The sequence below is a fragment of the Exophiala aquamarina genome (assembly GCF_000709125.1).
Source record: "Exophiala aquamarina CBS 119918 chromosome Unknown aczIA-supercont1.12, whole genome shotgun sequence".
Lineage (NCBI taxonomy): Eukaryota > Fungi > Ascomycota > Eurotiomycetes > Chaetothyriales > Herpotrichiellaceae > Exophiala > Exophiala aquamarina.
Window position 1 is genome coordinate 302,317 of NW_013550576.1, and position 27,643 is coordinate 329,959.

The 27,643-nt window shown below is 51.5% G+C and overlaps 8 protein-coding genes across 8 annotated transcripts; 4 read left to right on the top strand and 4 right to left on the bottom strand.

Moving 5' to 3' along the window:
• Positions 1–68: 68 nt before the first annotated feature.
• Positions 69–2,402, bottom strand: A1O9_10110 (uncharacterized protein; the record flags this gene model as incomplete). The annotated part of the gene is made up of 2 exons (XM_013400845.1): positions 69–169; positions 221–2,402. The coding sequence occupies 2 exons, from the start codon at positions 2,400–2,402 to the stop codon at positions 69–71; spliced, it is 2,283 nt and encodes a 760-aa protein (XP_013256299.1).
• Positions 2,403–6,436: 4,034 nt separating this feature from the next.
• A1O9_10111 (protein farnesyltransferase subunit beta) lies at positions 6,437–7,982 on the top strand (the record flags this gene model as incomplete). The annotated part of the gene is made up of 3 exons (XM_013400846.1): positions 6,437–6,783; positions 6,880–7,638; positions 7,685–7,982. 3 exons carry the CDS (start codon positions 6,437–6,439, stop codon positions 7,980–7,982), a joined length of 1,404 nt encoding a protein of 467 aa, XP_013256300.1.
• Positions 7,983–10,451: 2,469 nt separating this feature from the next.
• Positions 10,452–10,961, top strand: A1O9_10112 (uncharacterized protein; the record flags this gene model as incomplete). Its single annotated transcript, XM_013400847.1, has 1 exon — positions 10,452–10,961. The coding sequence occupies exon 1, from the start codon at positions 10,461–10,463 to the stop codon at positions 10,959–10,961; it is 501 nt and encodes a 166-aa protein (XP_013256301.1). The 5' UTR covers positions 10,452–10,460.
• Positions 10,962–12,201: 1,240 nt separating this feature from the next.
• A1O9_10113 (uncharacterized protein) lies at positions 12,202–13,796 on the top strand (the record flags this gene model as incomplete). The annotated part of the gene is made up of 3 exons (XM_013400848.1): positions 12,202–12,559; positions 12,616–13,252; positions 13,370–13,796. The coding sequence occupies 3 exons, from the start codon at positions 12,202–12,204 to the stop codon at positions 13,794–13,796; spliced, it is 1,422 nt and encodes a 473-aa protein (XP_013256302.1).
• A 196-nt stretch (positions 13,797–13,992) lies between these two features.
• Positions 13,993–14,531, bottom strand: A1O9_10114 (uncharacterized protein; the record flags this gene model as incomplete). Its single annotated transcript, XM_013400849.1, has 2 exons — positions 13,993–14,372; positions 14,408–14,531. The coding sequence occupies 2 exons, from the start codon at positions 14,529–14,531 to the stop codon at positions 13,993–13,995; spliced, it is 504 nt and encodes a 167-aa protein (XP_013256303.1).
• A 3,768-nt stretch (positions 14,532–18,299) lies between these two features.
• A1O9_10115 (uncharacterized protein) lies at positions 18,300–19,988 on the top strand (the record flags this gene model as incomplete). The annotated part of the gene is made up of 2 exons (XM_013400850.1): positions 18,300–18,834; positions 19,042–19,988. The coding sequence occupies 2 exons, from the start codon at positions 18,300–18,302 to the stop codon at positions 19,986–19,988; spliced, it is 1,482 nt and encodes a 493-aa protein (XP_013256304.1).
• Positions 19,989–20,316: 328 nt separating this feature from the next.
• Positions 20,317–21,499, bottom strand: A1O9_10116 (uncharacterized protein; the record flags this gene model as incomplete). Its single annotated transcript, XM_013400851.1, has 4 exons — positions 20,317–20,502; positions 20,617–20,736; positions 20,785–21,324; positions 21,416–21,499. The coding sequence occupies 4 exons, from the start codon at positions 21,497–21,499 to the stop codon at positions 20,317–20,319; spliced, it is 930 nt and encodes a 309-aa protein (XP_013256305.1).
• Positions 21,500–23,043: 1,544 nt separating this feature from the next.
• Positions 23,044–27,505, bottom strand: A1O9_10117 (aconitate hydratase, mitochondrial; the record flags this gene model as incomplete). The annotated part of the gene is made up of 4 exons (XM_013400852.1): positions 23,044–24,524; positions 24,579–24,635; positions 26,783–26,851; positions 26,911–27,505. The coding sequence occupies 4 exons, from the start codon at positions 27,503–27,505 to the stop codon at positions 23,044–23,046; spliced, it is 2,202 nt and encodes a 733-aa protein (XP_013256306.1).
• Between the last annotated feature and the right edge of the window lie 138 nt (positions 27,506–27,643).

Here is a 27,643-nt window from a genome sequence, read left to right on the forward strand (position 1 = left end):
CGTGAAAACGTCAAATGAGCGTTAAATCTGCTGTCCAAGTTCTCGTCACGCATTTCAAATGCACTCGCTCAGTTGGCTCGAATGACCAATTTGGCCAAAAACTTATTCGACAAGGAATCAAAGTCCTTGCGTTCAAACTTGGCATTTGGTCGTCCGCGCAGGTAATTTTCTGTAGCCCCAGTTAGTATCGACTAGCATCGAAGTTGTCATCAACACTGACCATATCTCGTAACGTGTTCGCGCACCTCAGTCATGGCGCTGCATACATCGGCGTTCGAGCCGAGCAAAGTATGGTGCTTACTTGTGTCCCACTCGAGGAAGGACGGTAGCTTCTGCGAGATCGCTTGGAAGAGCCCAACGACAACGCCCACAGGAGTGGTCTCCATGTCGTTGCAGAATTTGTCCACCGCAACAGCATCGGGTACGCGGTAGTGGCAATCGAACTGCATGCATTCCCAAACTGCCAACAACACAGATGCAAGGATGAAGATGGTCGGCCAATTCTTAAGCTTGTCTCCGCTGTACACGCTCGAGTACAGGCTCGACAGTTCCTCGAGTACGTCTTTGTGAAGTTCACGCCACATGTCGGCCATCGCGCACTTGATCTGGAAGTTGATCATCACGGGAGCCATGGTCTTGCCGAAAAACTTGGACGTCTCTTCCGAGATTTTCCCGACCAGGTTTTTCTCCACCGGCACCCCTTCGACCATGGTGATGTGGAGTGTCAGGTTGTAAGCAAGCATTAGCTTCAAAGCCTTTTTGATGATCTTGGATCCGGTCCGGAAATAAAACCGATATGCCGTCTTCAGCATTTGTGAGAGGAATGGAGTGCCCTCAAAGTAGTCGTCAACAAACTTCTCAAACGTTCCGGTGCCATCGATGTGTCGGTCCAGGTAATCACTCAGCATAGTGGTCGAGATTCCTTCCATACCAGCGGACAGTTTGGCGGTAGACACCTCGTAGCCTTCTGGCGCCGCATTGTTGGCTTCTATCCAGTCCATCTTGAGACAGGAATCATCCCGGACGTAAACCTCGCGGGCAGTGACAGGCAGCATGTGGCCATATCCGTGAGTGATGAACAAGGTCTCCTCAGTGTCGGAAAATCCCTTGATATTCCCAACCGAGAAGCCCAGTGAGATGTGTCTCTCGTAGTCGAACTTCCAGTCTTTCAAGAAATATCCGATCTCCTTGATGTCGATGCGAGTACATGGTACTTGCCACAACCGGGCATGAGAGGGTTGACACCCTGCACATGGCTCACCCTTGTCACAAGTCTTTTTCAGGAACTTGCAACGTAAGCAAGCTCGAAGTTTCCGAATCTCACTGGCTTGCTTGCGCTGCTCCGGCCGGAGAGGACCCTTTCTGCGTCCTACACGTTTCTCTCCTTCGACCTTGCCTGTTGGCGGGGTCTTCTTCATCACCTTGTCGGTCGACTTGGCAGCAATAGGGCTTTTTCGCGATGATTTTCGACCGGGTGATCCTGCAGAGCCTTGAGAGCTAGGGGATCGGATAGAGGGAGCTGATGATCTGGCGGGAGGAATGGGGATAGGCCTGACGAGAGCCGAAGGGTTCACACTCATGGACGCGGAGCCAAGGTCGATAGACAGCCGATGACCGTGGACGTGACCGGAACATTCATAGTCACTATCTGATAAGCTTGTCGGCGAATAGACAGCTTGGCCAGGGCTGATGTCGAGGTTGGACATGAATGCACTATTTCCGTGGGTCTCGAGGTCTGAGTATGAGGACTCGGATAGTGTTCGGTTGTGAACAGTCTGGTTGGGGTCGACGAAGAAATGTGGTTCGTAGGACTCGAATGAGGTTCGGTGATCAACCAGGGTCCAGGTGTTTTCGTCACAGGAGCTGGGCTGTGATAGTACCTCGAGGTGTGATCCTGTAGGCGAGCTCGTCAATTGCTGGTATGGTGACACCGCCGGGCCAAAATCTGTCGTGGTGTAGTTTATCAACTCGCTCTGGAAGTCTTGCCAATTCTGAGGCATGCCATCGATGCCCTGCTCCATGGAGAGATATGAGGGTTCCAGAGGAAGACCGGACGAGATGGGAGGCTGGGATACAGGTATCATGGCCAGCTGTGAGGGATGTAACTGGAGGTTGTGGAACTGAGGGTCATATGCCATGTTGAATGCCGCCTGCTGGGTCTGGAAATCGAGGGTTTGTGGTTGCTGTTCGAACCGCCAGGTACCCATCATGGGATGTTCGGCCATGGTTGTTTGTCGGAGACCATGAGTGCTGGTCTCGATGGGAGAAATCGTTCTTCTCGGGTCCTGGCGTTGGGTAGGAATCTGGTCCATCGGCCATGGCTGATGTCGGAAGAAGGTTGAGTTCCTGGAGTCGAGATCGTAGGTCAGATCGGGGCCTGTGAGGCCCATGTTCCCCTCCATGTTTGGTGAGTCGTCAGATAGGTAGCCTTGTGGGATGAATTGTCCTGTCAGAAGGCAGCAGACTCGAGGGAAGATGTCGAGCTGGCCTGGTGAAGCAGGAAGGAGGAAGCTGAAAGAGGAGGACACAGCGAGGAGGACTAAAGTTTACAGAGAGTGACCGCCTCGGTGGGAGGTTGTGGGAGTGGTGGTGAAGGAGCGGGCCTCAGGTTTGAGGTGGAGTGAGAGCGAAAAGAGGCGGTGAGCAGCGCATGCAAGTTTTGGGGATCGTCGAATTGGCGGGGGACAAAAGTGGGCAGGAGATGGCGACTTTCAATGGTGCTGGGACCAACGGGCAGCCGAGAGGGGGCCTGGCTCCCGTGACCGTGGGCGTGTGGGCGTGGGCTGTGGACTCTTGATGCTAGCTGTCTCTCGCTGTCTCTCGCTGCCGGTCTTGTGGGTTCTGGCGGGCTGGTCACGTCGGTCGGAGATTCGGAGATCAAGGCCCTTCACAAAGGGCCTTTGCAGCTTTTTCGCTGGTTGAAAATCACCGTCTAGCCTGTCGAGAGTGCATTAGGTCTGGCCTTTTTCTTGAAGCCCTGGTCGTATTGCCAGCCACTGATTGGTTCCAGAGGCCAGCTGCAGATGGCTAACAGGAGACGGGTGTTTTTGGTGGTCACTGGGTGCTCGCTTGCTGTGCACAATGGATCACACAGTTCTGCAACCACGCTCACTCACTGGATTAAACGCGTGTTGGACCTTGGTAGGGAGTGCCTCGTACTGGCAGTGGGAACTCGTAGTGACAACCTGAAGCCTCGTTCCAGCTAGAGCCGGTCCAAAGAAGGAAGGCCCGGGGCCTAGCCAACTCGTAGCCCTGCTCGTAGAGGTGGCTGTACTCCTAGAGAGCTGACCGCCCGGGGTTTTTCGCTGAGGGGCCGACGGTCTCTCGGCAAACCTCGGAATGGTGTTAAAGTCTCTAAGGAGGCTTTGGGCGGTGGAGGTTCTTCACCCTCACAAACAATAATAGTAAAGGATGCTGGTGCCGGATGGCGCACAGCTTGGCGGAGCGGATTCAACTGTGTTTTAGTTAGGAGGCGCTCTCTTTGGGATAGTCAGTCCATTTAGCACCGTCAAATCTGGCACAACTTTGATCTCAAGTGGAGGACTCGACGAGAACGGAAAGGACAGCGATGCCGTACGGGGCTTCACCGAGCAGGAAACTGGGCGAAAAGGCTGCGAAAGAAAGAGACCTCGAAAGTTTGGAGGGGTTCTGGTTATTGTTAAGCCATCAGGCCCATCACAAATCCAGCGTGACTCCGCCTACAGACTCACCAACATTTTCTCGGGGTCGCCCTTCACTTCCAAGGTTCTCTCGATGGCTCAGCCCTTGCAGTGGAAGACGCGCCCAGGTGGCACTACCACTCCCGCTCTGTGCCACCCTGCACCATTCAGCACGACTTTTCATGGCTTCGCTCCAGAGGCACAGCAGGTCAAATCATTGTGCGAGCCGTCAGGATGTTTGACCTTTCAAGCCAGTCAAAATACGGAGAATACATCCAGGATTCCAGGGTTAGTTGGCCCAGGATCTTTCGCCATCCATCGCCACCACTCGCGAGACGGGAATATTCAACAAGCATGCCCTTATGCAGGTAATCCTCTTGGTGCTTACAACTAGTTCCACTTGGGTAAGTCCTTACCTCGTATCTGCTGTTTGTCTATGAAGTACTGTAAACCCAGATAACGCTCACTGCGCCCCCCGCCTATGTGTGATTCATTCCTATCGATGGCTACGCAGACGGAACAACAACCTCGACATTGTTACTGGACTTATCGAAACACTCGACAGCAATACAAGGTTGCCACGGGGTCACTTATGTTGATGTAATTTCTGACACAGCTGAGGCTATCGCGACGCTCTCGAGCGACGCCTGATGAAGAGCGGTGAAGAATCCGTCAAGGAAAATTATGGACCTGCTATGTTACGGGCCCTTGCTGGACGGCAAGGGAATGATAATTTAAGATTCAGATCTCAGGAGGTGCATTGATGTGCATATTCCACCATGAGAATACCCTTGATCAGAGGTCAGTCACAAGCTACTGTTTCATAGGCAACGCCTGTAACACATTCTCGCTATGCGAGATACATACTGTACATTTCAGTTTGAGTTGGGCCGGTCGTTACACCTCAGAAGTGGTACATATGATCGAGTACTCCGTACTCACAGCACCCTTTCCAGCAGGATGTCGACGATCTGAACTCTCAGTGATGTCCGCTAGTCAGAGGTGAGTATGGACCTTGGGTGGTCACCATCAACACTTGCTTCTTGGCCTGGTGAAGAGGGATTTGAGGTAGAGACACGAGTCGAGATTCTACATTAACGCGTCTAGACCGCTTTTGACTGACTCGGGTTCAACATCAAGCCTCCTCACTCCTAGCCATCGTTTGGTACCCTTTGAGCAAGAAACTTGGTATTGAATCCCAATTACTCAGGCCAACCACCCCAGCCTTGATGGTTGCGAAGGAAATGTGGGGGAAGCTTAAAGAGGGTGGCCAACTTCATGCTTGCAGCCGGTGACTTATTTGTGTATAGCTCTGGGTTGGTGAACAACTCAGTCCAGGGCCCTGACACCCATGTTGCTACACCCATTATTCTGATCAAAACTATCAAGAAGGCTGTCAAAAGGATGAGCCAATAGATCTAGCTGGCCTTGGACGCCGTCAGCTTCATTTGTGTAGGCTTGGGGGCTCAATCGACGAGGTGACCGCCGATGACAGGCTGCCACGCAAGCTGGACATGAACCCTACGACTTTCTTTCCAGATTCCAACTTTAATACTGGTTTTCGGACACTTATCCTAAGAGGTAGGCGGGGCTAGTACTACTTAATTTTCCCCTTCTGTTTTATGGGTAGGTATGTTTGTGCGCCCGTGCCAGGAAACCCAGTAGGTCCTGATGCAGTAAATATTGCCTTGCCATAACCCAGATAGGTGGTTTGGAACTGCCTAGATACACAAAGCACTATAAGTCCAATAAGCCATGTTGACTGCATGCTCCACGTATTCGTCCGTGAGACAAAGGAAGAATTCGGTAGGGCGAGCTTCAACTGGTATTCGTTCGTACTTCCTGACTTGGGGCCGCATGGCACTGGTGAGGCATGGGTCGATTCCTGGTGGATACCACTGCTCCATTCCATAGTGGCCGTGTTCATAACCTACCTTTGGCAAGGACTGATGAGTTGTTGGCCATTCAATCCCTCTAATTGCCATCGAACTCTTGCTTGCCCACTCCCCTGTCGGTGATGGTGGAAGACTGGGTGTTGTCCACTTTCCAAAGAGTTTCTCGACCTCGGACTATAGGCATTGGTTGAGGATGAGCTCGAACCCACTCGTTGAAAGGACTGTTCCTTTAGCGTAGCGCGTTTACCAGCTTGACAAGAAGTGCAAGATCTCCGAGCTACTTTCTGAAGCTTTATGATAACCAATAGTTGCTCTCCAGGTCAACCACGCAGGCATTTCCTTTGCGGGCGCAAGAAAGTGCAAGATTCATGTACACTTCTAACACACTATGCAGAGCCGAGCCTCTTCAAAGGAAGTATCCAGATGCATGTCCTGCTACATCTTGGTTGATGGGAGGATCAAGGTGCCAGGAAGCATCTGGTGACCGAGAGGTGATCAAACTTACATTACCATGTTTCTATGACGTAATTTCACCTGTCGCTTAAGGCAGCCACATCAACCACTTCTTCTGGAAGGGGGTTTTGCCCCGTTGATGGCTGAACATCCATATTGACGACCGTCAGTCTCCTCCACCACAGAGTAACGCGCCTAACCACTATCGCGAGACCAAGATTAAACCGAGGAGAGACAGTGGTTGAAAGTGGTGTCAAATTACTCTTCTATTGGTCGTCAGGAATTTGGGAACGATACCAACAACCTTTGACTTCCAAATCAACCGCTCGACGAAGAGGATGGAAAGACGGTTCGACCCATATTTCGCTCCATCATAGCTGCAGTCTCTGCATCTTGACAGCGAACGCGTGGTTCATTCTTTACATGATAATGACAGACTCTGATAACCTCTTGTCCTCAATACCCTCTCACTTTCGTGAGCCGCCAGCGCTCGTGGACCATCTCGAGACTGAGACATCGAGGCTACAAGAAGCCACCTTGAAGGAATGCCTTCCTCTACTCAGAGCACTCGCAGATCCCAACCGCAGCTCTTTTGATTTCAATGAATTCGGTATACCTTCACTCGAACGAGAGGATCATATCGACTTTCTTCACGAAAATCTTGAAGAATTTCCTGCACCTTTTGTAGGCATAGATGCCAGCCGGCCATGGATGGTCTACTGGGCTTTGTCTGCGCTTTATATGATGGGAGAAGATATATTGTCTTTCAGATCAAGGTAACATCCCTCTCTGGCGTGATTCACCACCAGATAGCCACTATGTAGATGTTGGTGTTTGGACAACCATCGGATAGCTGACTAATCTTGCCCTAGGGTCATTAAAACTTTCTACACGGCTCAAAATAAGGGTGGAGGTTTCGGAGGAGGCTACGGTCACTTGTCCCACCTCGCCGGAACATATGCTGCTCTACTCAGTCTTGCTCTGGTGGGAGGAGAAGAGGCATACACCCTCATCGACCGCGAAGCTATGTGGCACTGGCTTGGCAGGCTGAAGCAGCGTGATGGGGGATTCCGAGTTACGGAAGGTGGTGAAGAAGATGTACGTGGCGCGTATTGTGCCTTGGTCGCCATCTCACTTCTCAACCTTCCTCTTACACTCCCTCAAGATTCTCCTGCCCGAGAAGCTGGGTTTGAGACATTCTTTGATGGTTTGGGTGAATACCTTTCAAGGTGCCAAACTTACGAGGGGGGAATTGGAAGTTCACCAGGAAATGAGGCGCATGGAGCGTATGCATTCTGCGTTGTTGCGTGCTTATGCCTATATGACGCACCCCACAAGGCGATATCGAAGTATCTCGACATGGACTCTCTGATTTGGTGGCTCTCTGCACGGCAGTACGGTCCTGAAGGAGGCCTTGCCGGTCGAACCAACAAACTTGTGGACGGCTGCTACAGCGGCTGGCTTGGAGGATGCTGGCCTCTAGTTCAAGCTGCGCTGAGTGGCCCTAGTGACAACAATCTTACGCCAAATACAGTCATCAGGAAAAACCTGTACAGTAGCGAGGGCTTGGCCAGATACATATTGTCTTGCTGTCAAGCCAAACAGGGCGGTCTCAGGGACAAGCCATCCAAGTAAGCTCTTTCACTCTTGATATCGTCTTTACTGATAATCTGCCAGACGTCCAGATTCTTATCACACCTGCTACACTCTGATCGGCGTCAGCACTGTCGAGCATCGACATAGTTACAGCGATGAAGGTCTGTCTGAACCATTCTCATCCGCCTTCTCATGGAATGCTACGAAAGCAGCAATACCGAGTGAAGGGGATGCGAACAGTGTATTCGAAAGTGGTGCAAACCTGAGGGCCATCCATCCAGTGTATATGATTCCTCATGAGGCTGCTAATCAGATGAGGCAATGGAGTCTGTCCCGCCCCCTTGGCTTAGGCGGCACCGGCACAAGATCGAACGAGTGATAGATAACAACTGGGTTGGACTCACTGGTTGGGCTGACTGCGGAACGGGAGTTTAGCCTCGTTCGAGTAAGGAGACTATCATGATGTAGTCCTAAAATACCTACCGTTGGATGCTTGCATATGTGAGGCCAGGTGGTGCTGGGTCGAGCCTACCAACATGATTCCCCTCAATTTATCCCTGGTTCTCATGTATCAAAAAGGAACCGCCCCATCGACCTCTCGTACAAGGCAACCCTGACCAACAAGATTGTAGCCTGAACCGGACTGGGACTCAAAATCACCAATGGACCCAAGTCGATGACGAAACGGAAATAAGAATGAATCGGGCGCTCAGTCTCAAATGGTGCGCCGGCGGGCACCGCACCACCCAACGACGTATCCAAGGTAACTTTCAACTCGGGCAAGCTGATCTCTGATCATGCAACCCAGGGCGTCCGTGCCATCCAAGATGCTCTTCCTGCAGGACTGAAGTTGCCCTGCTGTAAAGACAATAACAGATGGAGCCAAGCCGAGGGTCTGGTGTGCATGCCTTGCATTCCCGCACCATCATATTCATGCCGCTCATGGTTCGGAGAAGTACTTGAAAGGACTAATAGGTTAGGGAATATTCTGCTTCCGTAGTAGATATACAAGCGATCAAGCACATGCTCCGCTCGTCTCGGCCTCGAGCAAGGAAAGGTGATCGATCGACTCTGGAGGCTTCTGGCCTTGATCAACACAAATGATAAGCACCAAAGGGCAGTCAAAATCGTGAGCCCAGGTATGGCTACCGATGGATACGAATCGCCGAATTACAGTGCGTAATGGGCCATCAACCGCGGCTTGGACTCCTTCGAGACCTTCAACATTGACAACGCATACATCGGGATGGATGGACATTGACGAGTAGAGAGCGGGCCTGGGTCTTTTGCCTCCGCCGACTTGGCCTGGCTAAGGCACGTTTAGTGAAGTGCTCCGTACGTTGCTGCCAGTCAACCATGCATGCAGGCCCTGATGGCTGGGTCTCCGGTCGCCCCCCGGCCTCCAGCCCTTTAGTTGAGTCCCTCACGGTTGCACCGAAACTGCCCGGCCATGACCGCTAATGCCTGTAAGCGCTCCCAGAGCGCCTTTTCGCGCTCCATCTACCAGTCGACCTAGATTACGCATGCCAAAAACATGCCTCTCTTGCAACGCTGGCTGCTGTGGATGTATGCAGGGTCCCCCTTTGCTTAGAGTTGCACCAACCCCTCGCGTTTAGCCGCCTATCAAGACGGGGAATCTTCCTTCAAGCTATCGTCGGCATTTCCCAAACTTCCTGGTTCCCGGCCAAAACCACGCCCGAGGTAAGCATCGAGGCCAATTGATTGAGCCTATCTCTCATTCCCCCACCTGCCAGGTGAGTTGCTGGAGCCGTACCGATTGCGTCAAATTGATTCTTTGGGCACGATGGGCTGACCTGCTCCCCAGATCTAGGTCCTAGGCATGTCACCGATGCGCACGCCTCACCGGTCGTGCACGTCAGTGGGGTTTGCCAATCCCAACCTGAAGCGAAACGAGAAGGGAGAGCCGTAAGTTCACAACTGACTGTTTGTCACCATTGATCTAGAGGTCTGGTCACTCGACCTGCTCTGCTCTGCGGGGAGAGAGTTGTCTGCCAACCATGGCCCGCATCTGGATCTGCATAAGCCTCTCAACAGCAATGGGTGCTAAGAACGGTTCCCGACAACATTCTTCCCGTACTGGCTAGAAAGCATGCCAACACATCAGAGACATTACGATGCCAAAAGAGCAGAACGTTTTCTCATTTCCAGATCAACCAATGCCTAGCCGCTGACCAGAGCGGCTTTTTGGCCACAGTGGAAATCCTGTCTGCCCCACGCAGTGCCCGCATGCTTCGCTGTCAGTGCAGGATCTCTCTCATATGGCACCTATGGCAGTGTGAAATATGTGGACGTGCCACCACGCCTCACCTGTAAAAAGGGTTGGTTATACTGATGATGTTGGCTTTTGCTACCTGAAGTTTGGTTTTGCCTGGTCTGATCTCTCCCACGTCTTTGATTCAGGCGAAACAGCTACAAGCGGAGATATCGGTTGATAAGATTCATCTATTGTCGACAATTTGACACTTGGGAATTGGCTTTTTTGCTTTTCACTCACTGACTGTTGGATGCACAACTTTTTGGGCTCGAATTTTCTCGCTCAGTCGATGCAGACATGCTGCATACCGTGTATTTGGCCAGTACGTCTTCTCCAACGCCCTTCAAGTCAACTCTATTTTGGCGTCAATGCACACTCTTCTATGTCTGTCATGATTGTAAAGTGACTGGACTGGCCTGTTCACGATCGTCAATGTGTGAACAGCTCCATGTGATGCCAGGGGGGCCAGCCACACAGATCAGCCTTGCGAACTTAGCCCTATCATGACCAACGCGTTTGTCTTGGGGCGCCTACATCCATGTAGACTTGACTCTTCTGCGCTTGTCACTTCCACAAATACTGATGGGTGAAAATTCAGGTCTATGCCAGCGTCGTCGATGGCCCGAACCCTCGTATCAGACATCGTACAGTCCAGCGGGATATCGGTGCATTGTCCGAGTGAACAATCGTGAATACCAGACATCAACGTACCACTCCTCAGAATCATCAGCTAAAGAAGGGGCTGCCCTGATTGCCTTCAACATTTGTCGGAATTTTTCCGCCAACGATGGCATGTATCCTACTGGATTCGCCCACGGCGGAGTCATCCAAGGAAACCCAGTTCCTGTAGGTTCAGGTCGACACAGCCGCGGCAGTGGGAACGACCACCGAGCAGAGTATCGCTACGGCGACACGGATAGCTCTGGCAGCAGGAGCGGAGGCAGCTCTCCAGACTGGGCTGATGGTCGTCGCTCCGATCCACACAGTCGCACATCAGGAGGGCGGCGAAGCCTTTACTCCTCGCCCTCCTCTTCCCATGATTTGAAGTACACTGGTGGCCGACGCATTGTGACACGCTACTAGAGAGCACATCGTCTTCTTCGCAAAATACCCGGTAGCGGAGCGTGCAAACGACGATTGGAAAAGGGCCAGCATTTCTGTCACTGGGAAGCATGCTCTTCTAGCCTCATTTTGTTTTATCTTTCTCTCCGCCTCATCACCCTCCTCTCCATGCGCTTTGCCTTTAACGACTTTGACGATCCCCACGAAACGAAATCAACGAAACCATTGGATTTACTTGCAAGCCAACCCACACCAAAGGGTGGCGGAATATTCTTAATGACGATGAAATGACACGAAAATCGAATCTTTCGCCCTTGGTTTAGGGCCCTTTAACAACGATTCTTTCTATATTACCATGACGACCGCCAGAAAAATCATTACTAGAGAAAGAGTTCAAAGCAGGCAACTGTTGTTGTGGTTTCCGTCCTGTTTGTTGTCGTGGTTTTTTCTTTGTTAAAGCTTTTTTCCTGCGAGGCATAGCGAGACGATTTCTACCATCATACTCATTTACTTCAAAGCAAGTTTTGTTGAACTTGGGAGGGATTGAGCGTTGCGAAAGCCTGTGTTTCCCCCCGAGATTGGAGAAAGTCTTTGCGTTTTGTGAAACGACTTTCATTTAGAATATTCTTCAGAGGGTAATAATTAGACATCTGGTAAATCCCCAATTCATGAGCTTTGATGCATTAAAGTCACTTTTCCTAATGTTCCCTCCATTCCAACCGTCTTCTTCATGGGCATACCGAGTACTCCGTAATCCGTCTGATGTAAAGTACATAATTTCCGGGCGTCCTTTATCAACGACGGAAGCAGCCAGTGTAGCCAGCCAGCCACCTCACTTTACTTCTACTTAGCCTCGCCCAGCGCTCTAACTACAAGTTAGGCAGCGTACGGGGAGGCGTGAACGGTGTTAAATAGGCATCACCAACCGCTAACCAATTCGGGCGAGGGGCAGACTAACAGCTTTGGTTTGGGGGAATTGGATTGTGTGGCGCAGTCGACGCCCACGCTGCAAGATAGCCTGAGACCATCAGCCTCGTGGGCGGTGGACAGGCGAGCCCGTTGAGCTGTGACGTCGTACTCCTTTATTTGATGATGGTCGCAGGTCAACAAACCAGTCTTTGAGCTGCCACATTAGCTATTGAAAAGAGCACTTGGTATTGTGTCACGGAATGAATCGAAAAAATCGACGTGCTCTGCCACTCAGGATTGTGCACTGTTTCGTCTCAAGGCAGCTCTAAAGCCAGCAACACTCGACGTCAAGATGCGGCTCGGAGTCGCGCCGGCCACGCGACACTTGAAAGCCCATGCCTTTGTCCAGATGCCGACTATTTTATCATCTGCACGACGACGACAACTGAGCCAATTTGCTCACCGGTTTTGTAGGCCGACTGATGCTACTCTTCGAAAAGCTACTGGGTTCGTCACTTTTGGCGTTCGGTTCGCGTCGCACGAGCAAACAGCGAAAGAACTCAACCAACGCGGAGTTGACGAAGCTCTTTCGGACTTCGATACCGCTGTCGGGGAGCAGAAGGAGAAGCAAGTACGTACGCCATGGCACCGACAAGGAGCCGATACTCCTCCAGTCCGGCGTCAACGCTCTGCCGGTGCCATGACAAAAGGTAAGTGTCCCTGGCACGCCAGCGACCAATGCGAACGACAACTGACGAAGCTCAAGGGAAACTCTTGACAACCCCGGCAAGACTCCTCAAACTTGTTCTCCCTTTGACCACTGTCGATACGAATAGCGACCGAAAGGATGTCGCACCGCTGGCCCTCCTCGTTCACCCCCAACAGCCCCTGTCCTATCTTGAACGATTGATTCAATCTGAGTTGCCAACGATTACCAACGAAAAGGGGGAGAACCAGGTTCCTACAGTAATATTCCGGGCTAAGGAAGCTAAAGACGATGGGATCAGACCCAAGAAGCGCAGGGCAGATGACGAGAAAGAGGAGGATTCGCCAACCGATGACACCCTCGGAGATGGTTCAGTCCAGCGGTATAGCGCTGCTGGCAGAGAGGGCTCCGGAAAGGACGAAGGCGAGTTTGTGAAATGGAGTGCTTCCACCGAAATCGGAGACTTCATCAGGGACGCTGCGAGAGCCAAAGAGTTTGAAGTCGACATTGAAGGCAATCCCGAAGCCATCAAGGTCGGCGTGCCTTCCTTCAATGATCGAACCTTCTACCTGCGACAGAAGTTGCGAAGAACTTCGAGGAAAATCGCAGACATGGCCAAGATCAAGAAGGAGTGTGACACTGCTGCCCACAAAACCGGTCAGCGCATCGCTCTTTCGGGCTGTGGCATTCTGGTCGGGTATGGTTTCAGCTCTGCCACCTTTTCTCCCTTTCTCTTCTGTCTCCCTCCTTCACTCGCTCTGCTCTTTCCCGAGCCTCCCACTTCCTCACTTCTTGTCCACTGACCGTCTCCTAGCTACTGGTATCTGGTCTATCGATTGACATTCGAGAGTGAGTTGGGTTGGGACGCCATGGAGCCTATAACCTATTTGGTAGGCCTCAGCGGATTCATTGGGGGCTATATGTGGTTTTTATACCATAATCGTGAGGTTTCTTACCGCTCAGCCTTGAACCTGACCATTAACCGCCGCCAAAGCCGGCTGTACGAGATGAAAGGCTTCGATCTTCAGCTATGGGAGAGCCTGACTGAAGAGGGCAATGCCATCAGAAAAGAAATCAAGGCGGTGGCAGCCGAATATGATGTCGAATGGGACGAACGTAAAGACGAGCAGGACCCTGTGGTCACAAAAGCTCTCAGGGAGGAACGGAAAAACTCGAACGGCAAGGAAAAATCGAAGGAGGATGACAGTGGTGACGATGATGATGGCAAACATGGCGATTAAGCACTATCAAGAAATAGTCAACAACACCCCTGGATATGATGAGTTTCTGGACCCGCGTCGAGTCATCACGAACATAAAACCCTTCTCGTACAGTACACGAATCTCAACGCCGCACATGTTTGTTTCTGGCCGGATCGAAGATGGTGGCATCTGCAGCCCCGGAACTCGAGCCTGCTCCTGCAGCAGCAGCAAATGATTAGCATCCAGAGTGAGAAGCAATGGAGGAGGAGAGGCTAAGAAGAGGATAGGAAAGAATCGCACCTCCACTGCCATCTCCTGCTCGACGATTACGATTATTGCGGATGTCGCGTGACCGAAAGACGCTGTAGAGCAACCACAAAGTCACCCAGTTCGGAGCATGTTCGCCGTTGGTTGCACCCATATCGAAAAGGGTTCGTTGCATAGTGCCTGGCTTAGCTTGTTGCCATGTTTCGATGACTGCCTGTCGACGACGTTCTTGACGGATGTGATGCCAGAAAAAAGGCGGGGAGATGCTGGCGTCGGTGCGCTTTTCGTCTATCAGGCTGGTGCGATCTGAGTTCAGTCTGTTGTACACAGCAATTGCTTCGTCCTGCCCTTGTCAGTCTACATCCATAGCATGCCTTTCTGACCGTGCTTTCGTACGCGCATGGCTCGATAGTGGCCCTCGTGCTTTGGATCGGAAGTGCTTAAGCCCAATGCCCTCATGAAGTCGTCCTTGGGGGCCCTTGGACCGACAGGGTGAACTTGAGGCATGATGATGATGAGATGGGAAAGGTCAATGAAACAGCCCGAAAAGTATGTGCAAAATGGGTACGAGTGAGTCCGTGAGCACAGCGAGTGAGTGTCACGGAACGTTGACAAAGGCGGGTTTGCTATGGAGCGCAATCTATATATCGCAAGCGAGGGCCCCGATTCTCGTTCTAGGCAGGGCAGCGGAGAGAGGGAGGGAGAGCAAACACACCATTATGTCGATCCACATGGCATATGATTCAGCAACCCGATTATCTGCACAAGCTCTGAACTCCCTTGGGCATCTAGACAGGACGGTTTTCCAATCGTGACCTTTGGCGCGTCAGAATGACATTGATGGGGATTCGTCGACCACCATCACGGCAAGCCTGAGGCCAAATATGCCCTGCATACTACGTATGGTATGCACAAACACTCCGTTAGCGAGTTTGACCTATGCGAGTATCCGGAGTGCAAGGGCGCCTCGTGGCGCGTTAAAATGTGGAACAAAGGACGACGCCAAACCGGACGACGGCTATGAAGCCGCATATTGCCCTTTCCCTTGATGGGTTGCATCGAGTATGGAAGTATCAGCCTCAATGGCAATCCAGAGTGTCCTGGGCGTATGTACCGAAATTCAATGTTCCAGAAGACTAAGCAGCCCTCCGGGTATACGATGTTTCTGACTCGCCGAGACAGGGTGGTAAAGATTCTGATACGCCGAACTGCAGCAAACAAATCATGCTATCTATGATGTTTCATGCGTTGGCTTGAGATGGTTGAATGCCTACGGGGTCCCACGACCCGACTGTTGTTCTGATTGTCGTCGACAAAGATTTACTTGTATTTACCCGCGGACAAGGGTGGTTTTAAAGCCGGCGCAGGTCGAATCATGCCATCGTTGCTCAACCGCTCTCAAGGCCAATATGACAGCTGTCGTGCTACAAAGCTCTACACAGCCTCTCAGGTTTTTCCATCGACGGCTGCAGCCAAGTCCAGTAGAATGACTTTTTCTTGCGTGTATTGAAGTTTATGGGGAGGTGGTGTTTGCTACGTGGAGGGCAGAACCAAGACCTGCATGATGAACAAACAACGTCAACCCACACAACAACTTGCTTGCTTCAAGCGGGTTTTCTCTATTAAATTTGAACTCCCCCCTCCCCCCTCCCCCCCGTCGTTGTTTGAGAAGCAATCCACTCCAATCGAAATCTCTGGAGAGAAAAGGAAAGATTTCAATTAACCCGACGCAGCTGCCCTGTAATAGTGGGAACCAGTCTGTTGCAGTTTTGCAACCCTCTTTGGAGCCATTGCCAGGGAAAATCAGCTGATGGAACGCAAATACAGCCTGGGGACAATGAGGACCGTCTGACAAATGGATCTGGAATTCTTTACTGCATTCCCTCTCTGCAGGCTCTGCGGTCTTTGATGTGCAACGATATTGCTTGGTTGAAAGGGAGTTGGGTAAGTCTGGCAGAAGGAAAGCCCACACAAACACACGATTGGCCTTGACTTAACTTTGGCAACTCTCCGGTCTAGACGCGGGTGGTCCGTTTAGCTGTGGTGTGACCTGTCAAAATGCCAGGCCGAAAGTACAAGGTGTAGCCCTTGACGGCACATGCATTGCGCTACCAGCATGCATCCGTCGTACGCCTGTGATACCAGAAATGTATCTGTGCTTGGAGAATTAAAAACGGACGTCACTGAAACAGTTATAGGCCTTTGTTGGTCTGGGCAGATAGTATCGGCAACGTCTTCCTAGCCCTCCTAGGACCATGGAAAGTGGCAGAGATGAGGTTTAGCTGGGAATTCGCCATGCCGTGCACGTCCAACCAGGTGGTGGAGAAATCAGCCGGTGAAGCTTCACCACCTTTTGTCAGATTGCCTCCCAGGTTGAGACATTTCAAGTGTGATGGGAGATTTTGCATTGATGGGAAGCCTTGGACGATTTGTGCGCTTGACAAGTTGTATTGGTAAAAAGTCTGGAAAGATGCGAAGGAGAGACGCAGGCTTGGGGAGGGGGGAGAACAATGACGTTGAGATACAAAGCAAAGGGGTGCTGTGTCATTAGACGATACCAGAGAAAGCCCTTTGAGCAGGCAGCAAAACAGATTGATTACCTGGGCTGAGTAGGGCTCGGATTTGATTTGCAAGCAGAGGCGTTTCCTTTGGGCTGAAGTTTTACGTACTCTTTCGTGTCGTCCCTCGTGAGATGAACCAACCGGTCAGAGGTCAGTTGATCGGATTTACTCCGTTCGATTTCTCTGAACGCGGCGAAAGCTCGAGATTATCAGGATTGGTCCTGGCAAACTTACATAGCAGGCCTGGATAAAGTGGGGCTGACACATCTCTCGTCTGACATTCTCCCAAAGTGGGAAGTAGTCGTCGAGCCTCGTCGATGTGGACTCCTTATGGATACGGGGAGTACGGAGTAAGTGGCCTTAGGTACTCCGTGCCTCGTCCCTCATCCAAGGGTAGTATTGGTCGGTAGAGACAGAAGCGAATACGTAGTGTCAACCGTGTTGCTCCCGGTCCACCTAGTCTCCTCTCCCATCCTGGATCCATCTTGGGATCCATCTTGGATGCATTTGCTAGAAACAGCAATCCAGATGACGCCGGAATTTCCAATAATGGATGCTGGGAGTTTGGGAGTTTAAGAGCAGGACCGTGCTCGCGTTTAGACGAGGGCGACCATCCTCGGTTCACGGGCACCGGACACTAGGCAAGGTACGAGGGATATAACGTCTTGTGGCTTCATCTGAATCTGGTGCAGCATCCTCGCGAGATGACGAGTCTTCCGTACGAAGCACTCGGATTTGGTCCCTTCCTCGAAAGGTGGCAACAAAGTACCCAATCCGGACGGATCTAGCTTTGTTTCAAGGGTCTCTTCCCGTACCTGTCAATCAGAGACCTGCTCGACACCACCAGCAATCACCCGGCAGTGATGACGGAGTGCCGAAGCCTTGTTGCAAGCATTGCAGGTATGACCACGCCCATGTACCCATGTACCCATGTACTGGTAGCTCGTAATGGTATGGGGATGGTAATCCCGTGACCTCCCTTCCCCCAGCTCGCATCCACGATTTCGACGGTGGAAATCCCCAAAGATCTCAAATCTCGAATCTCAAATCTCAGACTTCAAACCTCAAATCTCTCTTCGAAGTTCGATCCTGCACATCACACATCATATCCCCATCCTTGTCGAGTATCATCCAATCGTGGCGGCTGTGGCTTCCTAAGTTCCTCGTTCAATGATACTTTCCCTCCGCAACAGCTTCCGCCTTGGCAGCGACTCTAATTGGCTGAGCCGCCACCCGCGTAACACATCTCTAACCAGTCATCCACGGACCACGGATGCCTTTCCCTTCGTTTCAATTCTTCCCCCTCCAACCGCCAACCCACAATTAGTCTCCACGCTGAGTAGGTGAATATATCGATGGAGTAAGAACCCCGTTCTTGACGAGATAACCGTCCCTTGGGGTCCTGATGTCTTACACTGACGCAGCCCGTTCATCAACAAGTGCTCTGTTTTGAGCTCTTTTTGTCCTCAAACCCATCAAATCAGGATTATTGTATTTAATCTCTTCTCTCAAGGCCAGCCTTTGCATGCGCCTTACCTCAGACAGAGCCTTGCTTTCGCGACTCCGGATTTCGCCCGTGCAACATATACCCTACCTAGCCTCGTCTATCGAGACACATTCTGAAGGCGAGAAAATAACAAAAGGCCAAAAGATTTTTAAGCAACAAGATCTCTTTCATAGTCGCACAAGACCGGTGGGAGGGGTCTCGATCCAAATGTCCACGCCACCGCTGTCATCATCAGGTCGGCCAGCACCCGGCAGCAGTATCAGGTCTTCGCCGCCTGCCAATCATATCATCCCCGTGCTCCTTCTCAAGACTCAATCTCAGCCTCACGACTCTTACCATGACTATTTCTCCACCTCACCTCCAGCACCGTCGGCAAGCATCAGAACCCCCGCCGGTCTAGGCGAGCAGGACAACAGTAATGTCTCATCACCACCATCCTCTTCTCCCCCGTCGTTGGAGGGTCGTACCTCCATCGCCGTCGCCGTTCGCGCCACCACCTTCAAATCGAACACCCTTCGCTTTCAAACCCTGTTTGTCCCCGTCTTGGTACACCGTCCCAACACCCAGAATCTCGATCTCCTGGAAGATCTACTACGTAGCGAACAGCTAGCTCAGAAGTACGGGGGCATGATCTTTACGAGTCAGCGGGCCGTTGAAGCGTGGTCCGAGGTGGTCAAGAGAGTAGAGGGTCATTCAGAGCTAGGCGAGCATGACGGAGCAGATGCTGCTTCTTCAACCTGCGGTAAGGTCTATCCCGGCGCTTTTTTCATGTTTCTACTACCATCCGTTCCTGCTTTGGGTCTTTTGTTTCTTCACCCTTTGTGACTAGTTGGGGCCCCACTACTGCGGTGCCGCCTTGACAAAAAACCCTGTACTCCGTACCTGTGTGCCGAACATAGAGCCGCAAAATTCGATAACTAACACGGGAGATCTTCATTTCGACCAAAAGCTATAGGTGTAGGTCGGCCTGTCCAACATCCTGAGACGAGAACAACCTCGCAGGACTCTCCAACCAGGACCCAGCAGCAGAAACCACCACCGCCCCTCAATGGCTCCCCTCAAGGTTCAGAAGTAGATGACGACTCCATCTTCCCCTTGTACTCCGTAGGTCCAGCAACATCTCGTGCGCTGAACACGCTGGTACTAGCGTCGCAGTCCTCCTGCTCCTCCTCGCCATTCTCCCGCCTACGACCAAGTGTCCTGGGAGAACACACGGGCAACGGCGCGAATCTAGCTGAATACATGCTTTCACACTACAACGGACTACATTCTCGAAAACCACACACCCCTTGCACACCTAGCAACGAGCAGCTCGACCTCGAGGCCCCACTGCCCGACAAGAGAGGCCTCCTATTCCTAGTTGGCGAGCAGCGACGAGACATCATCCCAAAAACGCTAACGGATGAAGAAGGTAAGTTGTCCCCCAGCGAGAGAATCGCAGTCCACGAAGTCGAGGTCTACGCCACGGGCACCATGGACTCGTTCCAGCATGATTTCAGTACACACGTCAATTCATATAGGAACGCTGGCCGAAGTCTCATCGTCGTCGTCGTTTTCTCGCCGCAGGGATGCGAAGCAATGCTCCATTCTCTCGGGTATATCGATGACCAGCGACGGCTGACGCGGGCTGCGAGGGAGAGATGGCACTTTCAGCAGCCTCCGCCTCCTTCGGGCAATCAGAGTCATGTGAGTGGTACTGGTGACGACAACGACGACAACATCGTAGCAGCAACAGCAGCGCCGTTCAACGTCATCATCGCAACCATCGGTCCCACGACGAGAGACTATCTGAAGGACCAATTCGGCTTTGAAGCCGACGTATGTGCCGCAAAACCCTCTCCGCAGGGTGTGCAAGACGGTGTCCTGGCGTTCCTTCTCGAGAAAAGGCTGGTCTGAACAGATAGATGATTAGATCATAGCGTGGAGAATATTTGGAATGATACATGATAGACGTGTGGTCATTTGATGATGAGTTTGCATGTTGATGTGCTGCCTTGGTCTTGATCCACCGTGTTTGTCTCAAGTATTTCCAGACGACCGAAGCCTCAGTCAAGCAAGGCAAGGCTTCTATTCCCTCTGACATCTTGACATTAGTAGCTTTACTAGCATATCATTAGATGGGCATCCATGTTCCATCTCCAATCAACCCTCATCGACTCATCGGATTCGCCTTCCTTCCCTCCCCTCATCCTTCTAGCCCCTACCATCCTTTCCTCTCCCTCAGTCAAAGGATAGCCTTCTCAGTAGCCCGCCATCTGCCCTCAGTCGTCTTGACAACCTTCCCATCGCTCCTCAACTTCTCCAGCACCATCAACAGCCCAAACTCGGCCGGCTGATAGAGATTCTCGGGGTAATGCCGGTAAATCACCTTCACCATGTCGAGGCTCGTCCATTCCTTGCCGCTGGCGACCTCTCTCGCAGCGCCGGTGACACCGCGAATGGCCGTTTCAGCCTCGCTGTCACTTTCGCCGAAGGTGGTGATGGAGTCATTAGTCGGCTTTTCGTCAGCCGAGGGCCCCTTGACGGTGCCATACTTCAGGACGTTGAGGGCCTCGAGCTCACGCATGCGCCGGTGCGCGATGTACTCGTCGATTTTGGCGACGGCGTCGCTGATCACGACCCCGTGTCCCGGGTATGCGGCGCGCTTGCTGCTGGCATCGTCCCCGGCAGTCGCACCCTGCTGCTGTGCAACGCTCTCCTGCACGCGCCGCTTCATCAGAGACAGGCTGTCGAGGTACTCCGACAGGTTTTCGAAGACTGCCGTTCCGTGGCCTAGGACGTTGTCCGCCGTGAAGATCGCGCCGACTTCGCGCGCGTCAGGGGACGCCGTGATGATGAACGCCATGTGGTCCTTCGCGTGGCCCGGTGAATGGATCGCTTCGATCTCCAACCCACTCCCGCTGCCGCCGTCTTCGCCGTCAATCTTGAACCGCTGCCCGTTCTCGATGTCGATGACACGCGTCGGATCCAAGGTCTTCTCAGGGTCGAGTTCCGGGAGGTGCTTATACACTTTGACGTCGGGGACCAGCGCTTCGAGGTCCTTGACTCCGCCGATGTGGTCCGGGTGCCAGTGTGTGAGGATCGCCGTGGAGATGGTGGTGGACTTGCTTTCCTGTGCGTCGAGCACGTTGCGCACCGTCGAGATCCATTCTTTGTGGCCTTGCGCTGTGTCGATCAGGAGCCGTCTTGGTCCGCGGCCGAGGAGATATGTGTTGGTGCCTTGTAGCGTGAACTGTGAAGGAGGGGAAGATGGGTGGGTTTAGTTCTTTCACTGGTAGAGGGGGAGACAGGCACCAAAGGATGAACAAACAAAAAGCACACACCTTACTAGGATTCCCGCCCAGGATCCGAATGACATTGGTGCTGACCTGCTCCCAATCAGGCAGCTTGGGAAGGTTCTGCGCCATGATCCTCTTGACCTGTGGTCTGGATGTCGTTGTGCTGATCAACCTGATGAGCGCCAAGCGCATGTACTGTGTTGATGGATTTCAAGAGAGACTTCCAGGAAAGGTGTATTGGATTTGAGAGAAAGAGGGTCCAGGTCTGTCGGGTGGTATTAATATAGTTGTTGTCCTTTCCCTCTCACTGTACTTGAAGTGGAAGAGCTCAGAGTAGATAGTGGCCACGAGGCTTTTGTAAGGCCCACTGAATCGATATTCAGAACCCTGCCCTCAAGTGAGGTCACCCTGCTTAAGCGCCGGGGACGAAGTAGGTAGCAGACAATGCTCCGAGCTCGATCCCAGCCAACAATGCAGGACCCGACGTGCGACACTTCAAGCCTCAGTATTGATACTGTGGCAGTATAGTAGTGGTACAGGAAGCCCCCCTTTCACGTGCCACTTAACGATCCAGAAGTGGGGGTCCGTATTAGAAAGTGATGTTCCAGAGAACCAAAAGAAGTCCAAAAGAATGCAAGGCTAAGACGGCACACTCCAAATTTATAGCATTTGCAGTATTCGATATCCGGATACGGGAAAGACGATGGTGTCTGGTGGCCAATGGATTATTTATGGTCTTATGTATGACCAGCGGCAACTCTGGAGCCCAAGGGTCCGAGGTTTAGGGGGGGGAGGCGGAAGAGATAAAATAGTCAGCTGCAGCGCCAGGGATACAACGTGCTGCGCAGTTTGCGATATACACCGGCAATCTGTTGCTTAAACGAAGGGATGATTGTAAGTACGTCGCAGAATTCAGATTCCGTTAGCCGTACTCGGTGTGATTACTTGCCCTTTAGTGCTACCCATCACCTCGAAGGATGTCGTTGGCTGTCGCAATTGAGGATCCCCAATTGACAATCTGACGTTGACTCCACCATGGCAATCGCCTTTTTTCTTTTTGAGCCGAGGTTCACGGATGTGCTGGGGCCAAGAAGGGAGGACGGGGCTTGAAGGACGAGGTCTCAAAGTCTCAAATCCGAGTTCCTCAGACTCGGTACATATATATACCAGCTAAGTGCCTGGTACATGATAATACTTACTGCTTTCGCGGCTGGGCTTGTGGGTGACTATCTGATGACCGTCAATAGAACACTTGAATTCTTGTGGAAGATGTCATTGTAATCCAGTCGACTCTTCCTTTCTCTGATATAGCATTGTCTAGTTGACTTCCTGCGTGCCGAATTGCTTTGATTTAGTTGCATTGATAAGCTACCCAGGTGTGTACGCCGACCTGCAAAAACGAGACCATGATCTATAAATCAAGTACATGTATGGTATTCGCTATTTCAAAGATACATAACATCATGGCTACAACCCATTCCCGGAATCACTGACCCACCAGACCTATAGGCTGTTGTTCAATAATGACTGAGCCCCTTTGATTGATGTGATTGCCCCTGATTCAAGGTTCATACAAGAACCTGCACATTCTTCCCCACCTGTCCTTGCTTGCGACTACTCACTGTACATGACTTGCAGACCTGATTTTCAATGCTCCCGGCCATGCTCACTGCTTACTTTCCTGCAGCTTTAGCCATAGCATTCAATGCAGAACCATTTCGGAACCACTCGAGTTGGCCTTCGTTGAATGTATGAGACAGCTCAACATCAAACTCTTTGCCATCCTTGGGGTGGACTTTCATGGTAACTGGTACGCCAGGCTTTAGATCGGCGACAAGGAGGTCGACTTTGTCATCTGGCTTGATCTTGTCATAATCCTCAGGGTTTGAGAAGGTCAGAGGCAGCATGCCTTGCTTCTTTAGATTGGTTTCGTGGATACGTGCAAAGCTTCGCGTAATGATAGCGGTGCCACCAAGATGTCGGGGCTCGAGCGCAGCATGTTCTCGGGACGATCCCTCACCGTAGTTCCAATCGCCAATAACAACCCATTTGATCCCGTCAGCCTTGTATTTCCGTGCTGTTGCTGGGACGGCATCCCATTCACCAGTCTTGAAGTTCTTGACTTTGTTGGCTTCACCGTTGGCCTCGTTGATTGCACCAATAAGCATATTGTTCGAGATGTTGTCAAGATGGCCACGGTACTTGAGCCAAGGTCCAGCCATGGAGATGTGATCAGTTGTAGTCTTGCCTTTAGCCTTGATCAAGATGGGGAGGTCAAGATAATCCTTGCCATCCCATGGTTGGAAAGGCTCGAGAACCTGTAGTCTGTCCGATGTGGGTGACACTTGTACCTCTACAGATGAGCGTTCCTCTGGAGGTGCTTGGTATGTGTCAAGGCCTGGGTCATATCCGCTGCGAGGGAGGCCGTCACCGGTGGGGGCCTTAAGCTTGAAGTCCTCGCCATCTTTGTCCTTTAGGGTGTCTGTAAGGGGGTTGAAGCTAAGATCTCCGGCGATTGTCATTGCAACAACTAGATCTGGCGATGTCACAAACGAGTGAGTGGCGGGGTTAGCATCGTTTCGACCAGTGAAGTTTCGGTTGTACGAGGAGATGATAGAGTTGGGCTCGCCCTTCTTGACGTCTCGTCGATCCCATTGACCGATACAAGGACCACAAGCGTTGGCAAGAATCATGCCTCCAAAGTCCTCAAGCGTCTTGAGCTGGCCATCACGCTCAATGGTTGCTCGAATCTGCTCGGAGCCGGGAGTGACTGTGAACAGGGCCTTGGCTTTAATACCATGATCCATAGCATCCTGAGCAATCGAGGCAGCGCGCGACATATCTTCATATGAAGAGTTTGTGCAGCTGCCAATCAAGCCGACTTTCAGCTCCTGTGGCCATCCGTTGTCTTTAACGGCTTGGCTGAACTTGGAGATGGGTGTAGCCAAATCTGGAGTGAATGGGCCATTGATATGGGGTTCCAATTCAGAGAGATTGATCTCAATCAGTTGATCGTATTCTGCACCTTCGTCCTCGCGAAGTTCTGAAGCGTACGATCGAGCAAAGTCGCCGATCGCTGTGCGCTTGGTCGCCTTCAGGAAGTCGTACTGGCGGTCGTTGAAAGGGAACATCGACGTGGTCGCTCCGATTTCGGCTATAAAATGTTAGAATTGTATATCAGGGAACGACAGCGAGCTGGAATACGGACCTCCCATATTTGTCACAGTAGCTTGACCGGTGCATGAAAGAGTGTTGACACCAGGTCCTGGTGTTATAAAATGTTAGTATGCTATGGGCAAATGTTGAAAAGTTGAAAAGTTCAAAATGACGAGCGGTGATTCCAGTCCAGAAGTGGTGATGATGATGCGTCCAGGTATATGACGAATAACTTGCTTGGTCTAGAGATGTAGTCCAGAAGTGGTGATAGGTCCAGATATATAACGAGCAACTCGTTGTGAGTGGAATGTTGAAAAAAGAAAAAGTCCGAAAGGTCCCAAATGGCCAGCGGTGATCCCAGCCCAAAAGTGATCGTGATGGTTCCAGGTACATGACGAGTAACTCGATGCGTCTAGATATGTGGTGAGTGGAATGTTGAATTCGAAAATATGCCGTCTAATAGACTGATAGGTGGTGATTTCGATCGAGTCGGTTATGTGGAGGCAGCAACTAAGGCCACCTTCAAAAGATGTCCTTGGTGCGGCGAGGGTCATTCAAGCCGCCTTGACGGGCGAAATCGCGGTCGCACACTTTACAGTAAAAGGTCGATCGTGGTTTGGATCCGTTGAGTTTGTCCATCCGAAGAGCATGTCAGGCTCCCTTGAGATGTTTCCGCAACGCAGGCTTGGTGTTGAAGCTGTGGTTACACGGCTCACAGTGAAAGCGTTTCTCTCTCACGGCCTTCTTATACGCCGCTTCATTTTTCTTGATTCCTTCCTTGTTGGTCCGCCATCGTTTCCGTCTTGTCTCATTGTGCTTGAGGCGGTAAGCCTCGGGGTCGCCTGCCTTTTTTCTGGCACGCCACTCTTGCATGTAGCCTTTGCGTCTTGCTGCTATCTCAGCAGCCTGCTTCTTCAGCTCCTTCGCAGACATGTTGAAGTTCCCAGTGGGGGACTCGGACAAGAGGCTGTGAGAGCATAAACCATTCTATGGTAATGATTCTTGGTCCCAGGGGCACAGATCGACGAGTCCATAGCCATATTTTGTTTTTGACTTCAAGGTCCAGAAGCTGAATGTGAGAGCGGCCTCGAGTGCGACGATGAGCATGCGGGAGACTGGTCTTTCTTCTGGAGGAGGGATTGGCATCCAGCACAATAGGCCTTAATGGGCAATCTCGAAGCCAGCAGCGTTTGCCTTGGTTACAAACCGCGGGAGTTGTACATCTGTGTGATACTGGGTCAAGCGGACGGAGACGCCGTGCTTAGCTTCTGTACCAGATCCTATGTATACATATGGCTTGCGGCCCTTCTTCCTCAGTACAACGACGTAGACGGCCCATCTCTTCTTCTTGAAGTCTGATGGGACAGGCTCGAAAAAGTCCATTGTAGGGGGGTCTGCGCCTTGAAGAGCGTCAAGAAGACCGGGTGCGAATGGGAGCTCATTGGTATCAAGCAAATTTGTAACTTTGTCTTTACCTGACAAGATTTTCTCGTATGGTGGGTGCTTGGCTCGCTCTGAAAGACCATGTATACATCTTAGGATAAGATGAACAAATAAACTGAGGAGAGTGAAGTGCTGGTCAAGATCAATGTTGTCAATGTCGGATTTGTCGAGATCGGGTTCAGGACCAGACTCCAAAAAATCAAACTCATCCAAAGCCAGGGCCGTCGAAATCCAGTTCAGAACCAGATTTAGAGAGATCAGAATCATCGAGAACGTGGGTGTCAAGATCCATCATGATGACGAGAGGGGAGAATCACCTCTGGTGAAATCAATTATATCGACAAGGTCGAAAAGATCAGGGCTAGAGAGAATTACCCAAGGTGAAATTGAGGGTGTCCACAAGGTGGAAAAGGTCCAGAAGAGAGACGTCATGACTATAGTACTTCTGAGCTCCCATCGCACCTTCTTAACTTCGAGCTAGGAAGCTGGGGAAAGCGAGGGTGAGGAAGGAACGTGTGACACCCTGGGAGAGAAAGGGCGGTGCATTACTGAGAGTGGAAGCCTTGTATGCTGGCGTTCTGAAGGAAGCTGTGGATGTCCTGTCGAGGAGTCCTGGTTTGGTTTAGAGAGGTCCGATCCAGGGCAAGAGACTGCTTCAAGCATTTGTTGAATGGGCCAGAAGGAAGAGGTTTCCACCAGTTGTTGAATGGGTCCAGTAAGGGAGAATCCAAGAAAGGTTGTTTCTACTGATGCGTACCGAGAACGGGGTCCTCTACCAGGGATGTATGACAGATAGGAAAATTTTGTACTTACCATGGTATTCAACAATTGCACCAGTCCCGCCTTTGACGGTTAAAATGCCAGCAACCTTGAGAATAATATCTTGAACAAGTTGGTTAGTGAAATAAGTTTCAGGAGTACGACTACAACAGATAGCTTACCCTTTGGCGCGGTCCAACCAGACATTTCACCAGTAAGCTTGACACCGATGACTTTAGGAGCCTTTAACTCCCACGGAAGGCCTGCCATGACATCCACGGCGTCAGCGCCACCAACACCGATAGCTGCCATACCGAGACCTCCAGCATTCGGTGTGTGTGAGTCGGTACCGATAAGTAGAGCTCCAGGGAATGCATAGTTTTCGAGAACAATTTGATGAATGATACCCGAGCCAGGTCGCCAGAAGCCGATGTTGTATTTTGCGCAGGCGGTCGACAAGAAGTTGTAGACTTCTTTGTTGATGTCCTTTGCTCGATCTAAATCCTTGTCGCCACCAATCTGTGCCTCAATCAAATGGTCACAGTGGACGGTGGTGGGAGTAGCCACGGAGGGTAGACCTGCCGACATGAACTGAAGAATAGCCATCTGTGCGGTTGCATCCTGGCATGCCACTCGATCGGGACGGAGTTTGAGGTATGAAACACCACGCTGGATATCTTGACCTTGTGGATCGTCCAGATGGGAGTAGAGAACCTTCTCGGCGAAGGTGAGAGGTCTATTCAATCTTTTCCGGACAATTGCCAAGTTCTCGGACATTTTCCTAGAGTCCCATGTTAGCATTGCCCAGCACAAAATATGCAGTCGAGGCTAACTTGTAGTTGATATAGTGGCCCTTTTCCCAGTTTGTCATTTCGACCTGTTTTGGACTGTCAGAACCGGTGATCTTAGCATTCC